Here is a 15050-nt window from a genome sequence, read left to right as displayed (position 1 = left end):
GCTATAATCATGAATAGATAGGGCTGTCCATTTGTCCTTGGTTCGAACCCGGTCTTCGATTTTGACTCTGGATGGTTTTGTTGCGAATAGTCTTTTTAGGATTAATCTACTAGATAATAATTTTCATAGAATTTGTTTGTTTTTGTTACGAGAAGCGATTGCAAATAGTGTTTTTCTGAAGTTCTTATTGACTGCGATGTATATAAAGAAGTTAATACAAGAATTGAGTAAAGTAGTCAAACCCCCGACAGTAAAGAATTCCGGCCAAATTTTATTATTCCTAAATAAATGTCTGGCTATCGTAATGAAAACTTGAGGAAATTCTAGAATTAAAAACACCGAACAAATATAAACAACTGTAAGAGTAGCTTTCGTTTGAGAGTTTGAATTCGTTTCACCACCAGGCGGCACTGTCGCTGACGGTCGCAGAAGTGACCGCCGGCGCCTCCTATTAATTGTGAGCCATATTAGCAAGGACGTATCGATGAGAACGGTCAGCAATACGGGTATAAGTGTGATGGAGATGCGCTTTATGATTTGGATTGGAACGCCAACTCGCCCCTTAAAAGTTTTTACGACGATGACGGTATCCAGGGCTGGACATCCAGTGGTAATAACTTCGAGCGTCGGTTGGAACAACCAGTCTAACATCTTTAACAGGAAAATTACAAAGCTCATCGATGCGCTGAATGCAATTAATCGACGCGGTGTAATCACTGTCGGCGCCTTTAACGGGAAAAGTAATATTAACAGGCGCTCGATTTGAATCAAAACTGTCACCCAGTTACGAGTGGCGAGAAGCGTAGTGTTAGCAATCGCCAACCCGTGTAGCAAGTGTGGAAAGATGTGGAAGGAACGTCGCTGAAACACGTAACGCCCGTAAATGAGGCGATACACCACGTATCTCAGCGGTCCAAACGGGAGTTTGTTTAGCAGGAAAGCAGTCTCTACGATGGCCAGGACCATCAGTAAGGTAACAGAACGGTGTACTCTACGCAAACGACTAAATATAACAACTGTTATCACGTTCAGAGTTAGACCGATGACGGAAAGTGGACCCACACCGTATACAACGGTGTAGTAACGATTGTAATAAAACGGTACTGGTTCTGGTTCGGGGCATGACCACGAGCTATTGCTCTGCATCGATGCTGCAAACTCCATCACCAAACATGTACTGCGACAGCTTCAACAAGCGATCAATCCCACACACCCGCACGTACAATGGAAGCCGCGGAAGATGGAAATTAGTTGACGAATAGAACTTAAAATCTAAGCAAAATCTCGGCGTCACATTTTCAAAACGGACGCCTAACAAGATTAACTTTGCAGATATTCATATAGACTGAATGCACAGTATTCATGAAATTGAATTGAATACAAATTGTAACATTTGCACAAAGAGATAATTCGCTCTTATGTAGATATATTACTTCACCACCTCACTGTGAAATATATGCTGCTTGTAAAACGGTCTATTAAGTCATGGTATCCGTACCTATATGGATTTTGTAAAGCGTCGTCAAAACGATGTTATTATTTTCTTCAGTTTACCGCGTCTAAAAAATCTTGAATGTTTACTTCGAAAACTGGCAAAATATTCATATATCCATACTGTGAACTTCGCCTTTCTGGTCAAAGTCAACTTTGAATTTTGCAAACTGCTCAGACACAAATTAAATCATTTTCCGATTTAAATCAGATGTTTAACTATTTCGTATCCAACAGTCCATCTATACATGAATGCATGTAAAATATGATATTTAACCCGGATTTATAGAAAAAGACATTTTTGGTTGAGTTCATTTCGTTGGTAATTGAATTAAGCTGGTCCTCGTAGAATCACGCCGAGCTTGTCTTCGGTTACGAGGTGTAAAGAATCAGGCCGATATATCTTATATCTGCGAGTCAAAGTTACCTAAACTCAATAGAACGATGTTGTTTCGGTCATACTGAAATTGAGCCAAAACACCGATATTCGCTATCGTTTTATATACCGGACCACAAAGGAAGATTACTTACTATATATCTATAGTATCTAAGACTAGTATATATTTAATTCGACACGTAGCAATAAATCAAAAAATTAATAAATAACTGCTTCAATGGCAGCCATGCAAGTAATAGGGGTTTAGTTGTTCTAGGCCAAAGGTTTTCGGTATTTTCATTTTTACCGTTTTCTATGGTTGTTTTCTTCTCTTCAATAAAGGAATTCTAAAAATAATGTCTATGCAAATATTTTGAGTTTTCAACTAGAATCAATCGAGGTCGTCATCGACTGCTGTCAATCCGTTTTAATGGAACCGATCATGATTTGGGTTTCGGTTCATCGTCGATTCGTCTTCTGCGGCCTCTCACTTTTAGAGAAACGTAGGGAGCACAGCAACTTTAGGAATGTTGTTAATTTTTTATCGGTGTCGGCGTTTAGTTCTTGCTTGTATAAATTTCATATCAATAGTTATTTTCGTGTAAAGAAGGGGATTAAGGGACGAGTTGATCTGTAGGAAATGAACCGCCAGCCAAGCTGCCACCTGATTCGGTATTTCTACTCGAATCACCGCGCAAAACTGAACGGTAATTATCGGCAGCCAGCAAAATAAATTAGAAAGATTAATCACCAAACTCCTACGCGCTAGAATCAGTTCGGTTGGATCAATTCTACCCGAACCAGACCTGCTTCCCGATACGAGTCTGTACATTTGCGCGTAAGTCATCATTATTGTTGCAAGTATAACCGAGTTGAACCCGGCAAAAATTGCGAATGAATATTGCCAGGCGTTGACATCAATAGAAATTAAATTCATAGGTAAACAAACTCCAGTAGTACCATAGAAGTGGTCCCCGAAATAAGATGATGGTATCAGTGGCACTAATGAAATAAATCCAACTATAAACCAAACCAGGAAACATATGAAACATACATATCCCGAAGATGTTATTCGGCTTCCAGAAAATGGATGAACCATCTTTGTAAATCTATGACGTGTTAGAATACACAGAAACGTCAATGAGCCTTCACATGATAGAGTGACCATAACACCAGCGAAACCGCACAGCGAACTGTCCGTCCAAGTTTCTGAATTTAGGAAATAAACTCCTCTATATACGTAATCTGATCCCGCGATCACAAACAAATAAATCGACATCAGAAAATCACAAGCTGCGATATTGATGATGAGAATGTCAGAAGGTGTGCTACGTGATTCAGAGGATGAAATTGATCGTATTGATCGAAAACGAAATAGAATCACAAAGCTGTTTGCAATGCAACTGAATGCAGCGATGACCCAGATGATCGCTCTGAGGACTGCGTTATCCATCAGGTCTGAACAGGAGGAAAATTGATCAGTCAATCTGATATTTTGTAAATTTGCACTAGTAATTGCGCATGAAATATGTTTTGATACGGCAAACCTACGATGACGGCCTTGTTGGTTTTCGTGTAAAATGTTACCGATGGTAGTCCCATTTGTTCAGGTATATTAGCGATAGGTTCACTGTTGGTGTTCCAGCCGTCATGAATTTTAACCGAAGCCAACTCGAATATAGGATACGTTTTAAAAGTAACACCTGTGAATGTCAGATTCAGACCAAGTTTATCCGCAAGTCCGACCCATTCTAGATAGAGCTGGCATGTTAATCGATTTATTGCAAATTTGTACCCCTTCGATGTTCGTAATTTGCCCAATGTAAGCAAATTGCTTCTACAGTTATGACTTATATTCAAATGGCTTCGTTCATAACGATACACGATATAAACCCGACTACCTCGCGCACCATCGCCGTTACTTCTAAACATAAACGAGATCGAATTGTTACGGTGGATTTCTCGGTCTCCATCACCGCAGAATCTGCAATCGGACTCACCGACGAGAAGATAGTTTTCATCACAGAATATTGATGGCTCGATATCGTAATATAGTTTGATGTTGAAAGTTCCCGGTAAAGAACTGTATAGGAACCAACGACATTCAACACCGCGCGTTAACGACGGGTAATTCGGTGAAACGACGTAACCGGACGTAGAATCGACGGGGAACCAAGTGTTGTTACAGTCAGACAGATCGATTCCATCGATTCCACCGCAATAATCTCATCAAAACTTATATTTTGCCGGGCAGCGATGTGAGGTTGATAGCCTCTGCATGGCTTAGTAAGAAACCCATGCGCGTAGTATCGGATCGAATGTTGAAGTCTTACAGTTGGGATGTTGCTGTCCGGGCACGCTGACGTTGTCCTCGGGACATTGTTCGCGTGTTCGAACCCCGGTTGTTCTGTAGTGCTCTTAGGCAAGGCATCAATTCACATTTGCTACTGGACAGAGTAGTAAGTACCTTGTATCGCTGAAGTGCAGCTCAGGAACTACAATCTCCCCCAGGGTAAGAGAAAGATGAAAGCCTATTCCAGATAAGGTCCGGCGTAATAATAATCTTCGAGGATCACCTATGAACATTGTTTATCAGTGGAATGGGCGCCATAATGAACCATCATAACCATCATCATCCTAACCGGGTTTGCCGGGGTTACGACCAACAAACTCTATTGTGAGTTTAGTTGATTGAAAATCCACTAGATGGGGTACATAATCGTAATACCCTTTTATGTGAGGGAGAAAAATGCGCCCGAAATGGCGCTAAACAACATTCGAGAATAATTTACAAAACCCACAGTTGACTCTGAAATACTAAATTCAACCAGTCTACCAGCCACCAATCGAAATGCTTCTGCGAACTCCAAATCAATTCAAATTCCTAAGAAATTAGATAATAAGGCAACGTAATTATTTGTCTTATGTTATTGAACTTAATCAAATTAGTTTGACAGTCGTTTTTGCACAAATTATACCCATCTAGTGGTCTACGTCTATGAACTAAGATTTACAACACCATATGACGAATGAGTCACTCCGCAAACTAAAACGTTAAAAAGTTCGAAAAACTAGACACACAATGAAATATCTATTGAATGCGACAAGTAACGAATTATTGATTTTTCACAACGCATTCACAGGGTATAACATTTGAGTAATATTTTATATAATATCTAGGAACCATAAACATAACAACATCATAGATAGCTTATATTTTAAGTATTCCAGCCACGACCTAAAAATGTCAGGATCGAAGATTATACATCAAACAGTCCTCTCTAAGTGGATAAAAAGGAAGATAGTCACTTCATCAAAGACCGTCTTAGTTCGGTTGCTTTAAGTTCGAAGAATAAAATTCCGATTTTGGTACCAAACCAAAGACCAGCGCACACTGTATACTCCATCACATATTTTCCTTATCCTATAAATTGTCGAAGTAGTCATGTGGTAGCGGGGTAGCGGTGATCATTCGTATCTCTGGGATATCGGCTCCATCAGAGCTGGATTGTTTATCGCTGATTTTGATCAATCTTTCTGCCTGTACAGTACCGGGTACTGTCAAACCGTAAGCGATAATTTCAGGTGAATTTTCCCTCTTCAATTCATCCGAATAATCGGCCCTAGATTTCGGATCGTCTGCTTCGCAGTCACCATCCACGACGATAGATGTCGCCGACGTCGAGCCCTCGTCTTTCTCGTCGAAAGGTGACTGACGAATTTGGCTCATGTTTGACGAAGCCCGGTCGAATTCATCTACGGAAAATCGAATTTCTGCTTCGTAGTCGGTTTGAGTCTCTTCAACCGGAAATTCCTCGTGATTGGTCGTCGCCGTGTCATCTTGATTATCATTGGTTGAAATATCAGCGTCGGTTACCGAGTCATCTCTAGCTGGAGTCGACGTGGTTGCTCTTTCCTCTTCTTCTGTAACGAGTAATTCAGTGGCTGTTGGAGTTGTCGGATTTTCACTCTCATTCATCGCTTCACTGGTTTCTTCTTCAGCCGTTCGTCTGCCCAAATCGCTGCTACTCGGAAATGGCGTCGCGACTCTCGATTCGCTGACATCTTCGTCGGTTTTCGGAGTCGCTTCGTTAGTTTCATTCGTGACATCGTCAGCTTCGGGGGATTTTCGCCTGCCCAAATCGCCATCACTGGGAGTTATTTCGCGGGACCGTGCATCATCGTCGTTAGTGTTCGGAGATTTCCGTTGGCTCAAGTCGGTACTCAGTGCTGGCGATTCAGTGCCTTCTCCGGCCTCTGAAGATTTCTGTCTGCTAAATCCATCAGTAGGAATCGGGGTTATTCCGCGTTCCATATCGTCGGTTGTTGTTGTTGCTGGATCTTCAATGATAATATTGGTCGAATCGGTCGGATCTAGATCTTCCGATTCTCCCGGCTGCTCCGCATCTACAGCGGTAAAACTCGATTCATTCTCTCGCTTGGTCTCGGTGCTGAGTTTCGACTCGGCACTGATTTTACTCGCCCCTGACAAAACCGAATTATCCCGCCATTCACCGCCGCTCCAGCCACGCTCCTCTCGACTGCTCCGTCGCTCCTGTGACCGTTCGTCGTAGTCCGTCCTCATTAGATTAGCGATTTTAACGCTCTCCAGCCCGTACGAGGCTATATACTTCGGGCTATCCCTGGCGAAATCTTCTGAACTTGTACTTCGCGAACTGTAGTGAGTCGGCTCGTCGAGAATTTCATAATCGCCCATATATCGCGGCGGAGTCGACCGTTTTGTTGACGCCGCCGCTGGTTTCGCCGTTCTCGGAGACAGCGCGATGTGATGAACGTTGAATAGATGATCGGGACTGGTTGGCGTGTTGACCCGCTTCACGGACGGTAACGGTCTCCGATTTTCCGGGAAGTCAATCGAAGGCGAAAATGAAATATCCGGTTCGGTCGGAAAGAAATTGCCTTTGTTCATGTAACCGCGGGTATAGTTTTTAGCACGCGGCGATTCCGATTCCATTCGCGAAGTGCTCCGGCGATTTACGTCGCTTAGATCTAGCTGTGGTAAACGCGGACTGCTCCGATTATCCCCGTTCAACTGTGGTAGTCGTCTGGGTATTCGTGTTTCGTTCGGTAAACTCCGCGACACAAATCCCCGTCCCGTTTTCTGATTACCGTACCCGGTATACAGTTCATTCTTCCTCGAAGACGATTTACTGTAATTTGAATCCGGGGTTTCGCGAACGCCGTTTCTATTTCTACTCCCGATGTATCTGGCGGTCGGGGTGTCCATCGTGACGTCATCGTCGCCGCCCAGTAATACTTTATCGCTCGAACTTAACGAACTATTCAAATCTACGTAATCGTAATTAACGCGAAATTTCTGACGATTTTTCGACGCGAACATTTTCTGCCGGATGTTATCGCCGTATTCTTTGCGCAGTTTTTGATTGGCTCGTTTCTGATCGATATACGGCAGACGTTTTTCGTCGTCGATATTCGAATCTAACGGATTGTTGCGCCATTTTCTCGGCGTTGTACTGGCGATCGAATTCGACTCGATACTCGACCCGTGACGCGATCGGTTCTCTTTCTGCTGTTTCCGTTTTTGCATCGTCGCTAATCGCTCGTCGTCGGCGAGGATTTTTTTCGTTCGGTACTCGCGGCTGAATCGGTCCACCGACCGGTAGCTGTTCGCGTTTGAAAGCGGTTTTCTCAGCCGGGCGTCGAATGCGGTACTCGCCTCTAGTCGAGGGCTCTTGTAGTTGCGAAATTTCAAATCAGTCGTTATCCTGAAAAAAAATGTATAAGTAAAACATGTGAATGTCAGAGTACTAATTGAGATAAGCTGTTGCAATCAATATCAATTACGAGTGACCAGCTGGCCTACCGTCGCGAGGTTAAATGGACAATCCAATAAATATTATCAGTCTTGGAAGACAAATCTCGAAGTCGAGAAGTCAAATGGAAACGATGGGATTGTCATATCTTTGATAACAATTATGCGATTTTCCAAACGAAAATCAATTTTAGGTTGAATTTTCCGTGATATTTTTTTCTTTTTAAAAAATTCATATAATTTACGACTTTTCGCCTCATCCACATTATTTTCGATATGTGTTCAACCACTCGTTCTAATTGGGGTACCCGTATAGAGAGTACTATCAGGACTTAATGAGATTTATCTCATGGCGTATTCATCAATGTGTCACTATGGAAATGATGAACGCCTATTTCATTTATTTTCTGTATGTAGACAAGGAGACCTATACCTGGCCGCGAACAAAATAAATCTGAAATATCAAAACAAAGGACAGGACAGCATACACGAAATTTAATGTTATTATGAAATGATTTTTTTTCTGCAAATGTTAATATGAGTTATTCGCGCGTTCGATCAAGAAACAGAAAGGACTCGGGGAGAATTTTTATTTGGTATTTCGAGTCTCGGGAAACGATTTATCGGCGGAATTTAATTCTTGATATTCACACGACGGAACAATGGCAGCCGAACAGCGGTGTGTAGGCGACCAGTGTCTGCGCTTATTCGAGAAACCGCTCTGAGTACTCCGTTAGACATTGAACGAGTGAAGTCTTAGAAAGAATATAATATAATAAATCAATTTGTTTTCGTTTTCGTTATTAGAATTTTTTTTCACAAAGCAGTGAAAAAATCAATTTTTGCAACGCAGTTCTCGCGAATTACTCCATTCGAACGAATTTCGGGTAATTTATCTCCGTTCAAACTTATCGTTGAACATTTACGAACCTAATAATCATATTTCCACTGAACTGGTATTGTATTTATGTCAGTGATGAATTCTATTCTGTATTTTACGCAATTAGTTTTAGCACAGGTATGAAACCATGCGTTGACACGACTATGTTTTATCCTTTTTTACTATTTGTTACGCATGACCATTTGTTTTTGCTTGGAAAATAAACTACATATGAAATACAGATATACATATAATATGATCCAATCCTGCACTAATACCTAAAATTATCCATCTCAATAACAATACGTCAACGAGGAGAATCGTATGGATCATAGTAATTACATACATGATTATTTTACATTTTATAATGGAACGACACGATTTTGTATTTTCGAAATAAAATCTTATTCATTATCAGAAATAAAGATTTATCATTCAAGACGTGTATTTAGTAACTTTTCCTTCAATATCGTTTATGAAAATTGTTTTTTAGAATATTTATATGCTATATACCCGCTGAGACGGTATCAAATAATTGATGATAATGATTCTAAATTCCCTTCATTTTCATAGCAAAGTGGGGCTGCGTCAGCATACACGCTTTCGTGGTCGACACATTATCCGGACAAGATCAAGAATATGAACAAGGCTGTGCAGAAAACCCGTTATCGCTGCTTTACAGCTATAGCACCGTTATTATAAATGAACACGTTTCAAACTTGAAAATATTCATCAAAAAACAAGTGAATCGTAATACGTAGAAGATGATTGGGAAGGCGAGGGCCACTACTTAAAGCACCCATGTTAATAAAAAAAGGTAAAACAAGAGAAGAATTGAAAGACAAAGACAGAGAAAAAAGTGGTTGAGGATAATTAATAATGCGGTAGCCCACACCCTCCGTCAGATTATGCGTATACCAAAAACTACAGTTTACCTCTTTATGTTTTTTCGGTATATCCAATATCATTACAGACTGACGAAGGGTAATACTTACCACCCGAAATATGTATTTCTTTATATTCTCATAGATTTTTACGTTTTATTAACTATAAGTATCAATGGGACAGACAGCATAAGCCTAACTAGCAAAACACGAAACCAATGAAACAACGACGACGCTGACGGAATGATATTGATAACACGTATTGCGAAGGAAGTTCTTTAATACTTTGATTATGTATATTAACTATTGATTTTTTGGGGCATCCCCCATCATTTGGTACAGTCTCTAGACTTGGGGGTGTCCTTTCAAAAAATTATATTCTGTTAATGCAATATATATCGTAACTATTTACACGCTCTGATATTTATTGAGAAATGAAATTCATAAATAGTAAGATAACTTACTTGTTGGCTGGTCTATGTACAGCGAAGAAATCTCTGACATCCCTGCAAATAAGAGGTATAAGGTGAGGATAGTTTAGGAAGTGGCGTGAGTAATGAAGTATTTACGATACAGTCGTAATTATAACGAGTACCACGCAGCAGACAGACATGAACGCGCGGTGCCGTATCATCCGTCATTAATTAGATTCTCATCTCGAGTGATGCGCTACTAAAATTAGACACCGCGCTATTACAGATCTACGTTATATGACACCTACTACGCCCAGTTCACGCGGAGTCTTACGTCGCATAAGTTTACGAATGAGATAAAAATAACGTCAATTACTCTCCTACCAAGACCCGAATTCCATCGAATCTTATCTAGTCATTACCCTCCATAGAATTCGAGTCTGGAATCGACTTTACAGGTGGTGGATTTAGGAAACTTGGAAGACGTCTAGACGAAAATAAAATGCATTTCTCGGATAAAGCAGCCATCGTCAAAGGCCTCTATTAGGGTTCCACATTGTTCGGGCCTTGGTTTTAGATAGTTTTGAAGGAATACATTCGAAAGGTTACAATTTCAGAGAGGATAAGTGTTGAATTTACATATTTTAACGAAATCTGTATTGGCGAAAAGGGCAATCTCTGCAAAAGCGGGGATCCGGACCATCGAGACCACCCCCTAAATCCACATCTGCTTTGCAAAGTACACGTGTTTATTTTGTAGTCACCACCTCATAACACAATCTCAAATTCATCTAAAGTATATACACCACTGTCAGTGTCTGTGTGTCATCCACGGTCACGTGACAGCCACACAGCAAAAGCTCTACCACAGTCCTCAGGTAAAATTAATAACAAGGGAGTCACGTGTCAAATTAGTTAACTTGTATCGAATCTGGGTAAAATCTGAACTGACAATATTACGTTGGAACGGGGTAAATATTTCACTCTCAAATCAGCTTCGGGAGTCCCGTTAGATTTTTATTTTGGAATTGATTAATTTGTCAATTGTTAAAAAGTCCATAATCCAAGTCACTCACACTATCACAGAACTCAACACTTTTCCATTCAAACATTTCTAATATATATATATTTGTACCTGTTAGGTCCGGTTTTAAGTCCGAGCGGATTTGTGTTCAGGTTCACGGAGAGACGATCCAGGTATCGGGCGTGTATTTCAAAGCGGGCGTCGGCGGCCATCTCTGTGGTCGACACTCCAGTCAGCGGGGAAGCCGCCGACTGTACTTCAGACGGATTCATCGCTTTCTCTGAAACTCGTAGCTATAAATCCAGTATTCCGAACTGCGCGTCCTGTAAGAAGAACGAATTGCAATGTTTATTTTTCCCCCGATCGTTTTGAGTCGTAGTTGTCAAACGAACGAGGCGAATTTACACACAAATATTGGAAGCCAGTTTATACGTGCGCATAAAACTAGGCTATTAAAATATTTCAGGATTTTAGAGTAAACAGCTCTCTGACGATAAGGCAACGCATATATCCATTATGATTAATGATTTATTTCCAATTATGATCGAGTATATAGTTTGGCTATAAATCTATGACGGCCATCGCAATATTACAGAGTATTTTCGAGTAGGCCGCCACCTGATAAGGCTTCGATAACAGAAGACTTCAGTTATAAATGTTTATCAATTTATTCACGATGAGAGGATTTGTTTGATCAGTTCATTGTCTTAACACAGTTGAACCTCGTTAATATACTGTAATTCTGTTAAAGACGAAACCCGTTTATCACGATAATCCAGCATATCCCAGCTAACATATTCATATCAATCAAGATTTGGATACGAGACCCATTTAATATGACAATTTCACTTTTGCCCACAAGATTCGTATCAATGAGGTTCCTCTGTAGGAATATGGTAAATGTTCTATTTACATCGATTAGATTCATGCTACGAGCAATTATCTAACTGTTAGATAAACGCTCGTAGATTCATGTGAAGGACCAAATGGCGGTGAACATACTTAAGGGAAGAGCGCCTAGAGTTCCACATCGAGGTGATCGTCAATTTACTTCGTCCTTTTGTGAAAAAACTCAGACAACCGTTGTTTCCAATTTTGTACTTCGATTTCAAATTTCGAAATCAAACCCCCTGTTTCGTTCCCGGCAGTTGTGATGGGTTCGTAAGAGACGCGACCTTCGAGTTGGAGACAATACACGGCAAATAACAGACTATACCAAGACAGGCAAATCATATTCGTTCAGAGTGAAGATTGTTAAAACGTCGTATCAACTCTAAACATAACATATAGAGTATTGGTATCCGTGAGATGTGATTCAAGCGTCTATAGTTCGAATATTATTAAAACTTCCACAATTACGAAGAAATTAAAGGAGAATATTTAAAGGAGAATGGCGATCTTTCGACACGTTCTGTGTGTCAATTTAATAAAAATAATAAGAAAGAAATCGTTAAGCTTACCATTAGTAAATGTGGAGTCCCTGAGTTCCACGGCGAAGTGAATGAAGATCGTCTGCTTTCAAGGAGTTGTCATTCATGAATGCGTGAACCGGTATTGTGTGTACCAAGACACTCTCTCCTTTTCTTCTTGTAAATAGGCGCTGTTTTTAGTTCGCGAGTAGAGTAAATAATTTATTGCACGATGTCGTTCGCGTCAAATTAAATCCATGTCAATCGGTATTTAGTTTTTATTCATCGAGTATTGATCGTAGTCGAAATAAATGAAGGAAAAGCGATCGAGAGAATGAATGATTGTGCGTTGCTGTTATGTTGTTGTTCAGCTCTTGCAGTGCGACCTTTCTTTCCTTTCTTTCGTGAAATATCGCGCACACGACAAGAATTTACATCAATGACGCCGTGACGTGGAAATTCCGAGAAATTTCTCATCAATGAAAGTTCAGCCTTAAGGCCACTAGGAAAGTATATGCGAGGGCAGCGACCCTCTATGTATGAGAAAAAATTGCTAAATATCAGAAATTATTTTTGAAAGCTCAATATTGAAAGCAGAATATATTTGAAAGCTCAATATCAGGGGTTTTGAAGTGTGATAAGCCAAAAAGAGCACATTTTGGAAGAAAGCCAATGCACTCCCGAGCAAAACTTGAATAGACAATGTCTTTTGTTAGATGAGTCTTTTTAGAGGGTCTAGTTTTGCGAGGAAGGGCTCAACGTTTGGATTTACTATACCGTCTCTTGGTACACAAACTTGATGCACGCATTCCATTGTTTACCAGACACTTGATTATCAGGACCTAGACCTGAAGAAATCATATGAAGGATTTGTTAACAATCGTTATTTCGATAACCGGAAAATCTGTACGATATACAACATATTGAATAACGGCACCATTGAATGTGTTTGTCTCTGCCAAAATATATTCTGAAAACAAATATCCATTTTTATATACATGGATTTGTAAGGTATTTGAATATTGTAACGACCCGACTATGAATCATATGTCGAATGTACGGAATATCGCGGGCATTTCGGTTATTTCTGTTTTGACTTTCACAGTTTATCTTGTCACATGTCGATGAAACATATTTCATTCGCGAATTTTCACACGCCTTGTATTCACAACCTGTGAACGCGAACGGATTTCGTGTAGGTTTCATTATTCTGAATAAACTTATATCAAACGTAATAAGTGTGTTCTTGTTTCTCGTGTACGAAACCCCGCGTGGGTATGGGTATTAAAATTGGGCCTTTAGTCACTATTTCAAATGAAAGAATCGATTGTAGGACGATTCACATCAAGCAACCGTGTAACTGTGTCCACAGTAAAAAACTGACACACCTGGGGAACGGTAGATGGGTTCGTAATCACATTTTGGGTATATACACGGGGCCATAGACAAATTAAACATAACTTTGGAACTCAGATCTAGGGACAAATTGAACCCACACAACAGTGGACGTGGGTTAAACAATTAGCAAATCAAACGCACACAACTGTGGAACTGCGATGGGCTTTTGTTCCAACTTCGAATAGATTCAATTCAGAAATTATTTATCATCGCAATTTATTTGTCGTCTGTTTTTATGGATACGAATAAATATTTGTCGATCATTCTATATTAAGAAGACGACGATCTAGATTGAAATTTATTGGACTTTCGAAAAAAGCAGACGTCGTAAAAATGTCTAAATGATGTAAGAGGTTTTCACGGAAGTCAGTTATGAACGTGTTATGAATAATCGGCTCTTTTGAAAAACATTTCTTAATACTCGAAGAATCTTCGTTCATTAGGGCCGGGTAACTGTCCTAATTCTAACAAGTAGAAAGAGAGAGAGAGAGGGAAAACAGGTTTGAATATATACTCTGTTCTGAAGAACGGTTAATTCAGTTCATTAAACGCATTAATCATTCAGGTTTATAAATGACTTTCACCTAATGTTGAACTTGATTTATTGAAATGTCATTACACTCGCCACAGGTGCTAGAATTTCAGTCAGTTCGAATCAAATCCGAAGGCTGAGTTTGAATGAATTTTTTTCAATCGGTATTTAATTTGTTGCTTAATTCCACGGATAGATAAATACATATATCTATGAATAGGTTGTTTTGATTCGGTGTTTTTAGCGACAGGTTCTATATGACAACAACTCGAGTATACGACGTAGATATGCCTTAATTCTGCTTCGACTACAGAAACTGCGGGACTGGTTCTGGAGCAAAGCGCTGTCCCCCAGGACCCAGTTCTATAATCATAAGTTATGTTTGGCCCTTAGAATTCAAAATCTGTCCCGATGTTTTTTTTGGTTGTTGTTTAACTCCAACTGTGGAACTGCGTGCTGGACGCAGACCGACCGTTTAAGTTCGTTTGGTTAAAGAACTAAAATTTCTTTATGCTGGTCTTAAATCTAAGCCATATGGTACTGGTTCCTCTAGTCTGTGCGACACAGCCCCCGAGACCCATAGTGAAGTTGTGAGATAGATTAGACTTCCGAGATAAAAAAAAACTGTTCCAATGTTCTAAACCGCAGAATAAAATTTCAACCGCGAAACGGGTTGAGAAAATCTACTTCGACTTTGTCATGACCGACGAAATTATCATACATATAATTTAGACAAATAAGATTTTTAGATACAGGGGAATATAAAGTATTTAAAGATTTTGCCATCATTCAATGGTTTCGTATAGGGTTTCAAAACAACGGATGTGAACTGAAAAAATTGTTTTAAAT

At 40.0% G+C, this 15050-nt stretch overlaps 1 protein-coding gene across 1 annotated transcript; it reads right to left on the bottom strand.

The window, feature by feature from the left end:
- Window positions 1-4552: 4552 nt before the first annotated feature.
- LOC141901906 (uncharacterized) lies at window positions 4553-12520 on the bottom strand. Its single transcript, XM_074789474.1, has 4 exons — window positions 12323-12520; window positions 10974-11185; window positions 9890-9931; window positions 4553-7614 (listed from the first exon to the last, which is right to left on the bottom strand). The coding sequence occupies exons 2-4, from the start codon at window positions 11132-11134 to the stop codon at window positions 5292-5294; spliced, it is 2526 nt and encodes an 841-aa protein (XP_074645575.1). The 5' UTR covers window positions 11135-11185; window positions 12323-12520; the 3' UTR covers window positions 4553-5291.
- Between the last annotated feature and the right edge of the window lie 2530 nt (window positions 12521-15050).

The sequence above is a fragment of the Tubulanus polymorphus genome, chromosome 3, assembly GCF_964204645.1.
Source record: "Tubulanus polymorphus chromosome 3, tnTubPoly1.2, whole genome shotgun sequence".
Classification (NCBI taxonomy): Eukaryota; Metazoa; Nemertea; class Palaeonemertea; order Tubulaniformes; family Tubulanidae; genus Tubulanus; species Tubulanus polymorphus.
Note: the sequence above shows the minus strand (reverse complement) of the source record. Positions and strands in the feature narration are given on the sequence as shown.

Bases quoted from the DNA above. Each gene is read 5' to 3' on its own strand.
- LOC141901906 (XM_074789474.1), bottom strand. From the start codon at position 11,134: ATGAATCCGTCTGAAGTACAGTCGGCGGCTTCCCCGCTGACTGGAGTG. The intron at 9,932-10,973 runs GTACAAATATAT...TCTTATTTGCAG, and splicing joins CTTAAAACCGGACCTAACAG to GGATGTCAGAGATTTCTTCG. The intron at 7,615-9,889 runs GTAAGTTATCTT...ATTTTTTTTCAG, and splicing joins GTACATAGACCAGCCAACAA to GATAACGACTGATTTGAAAT.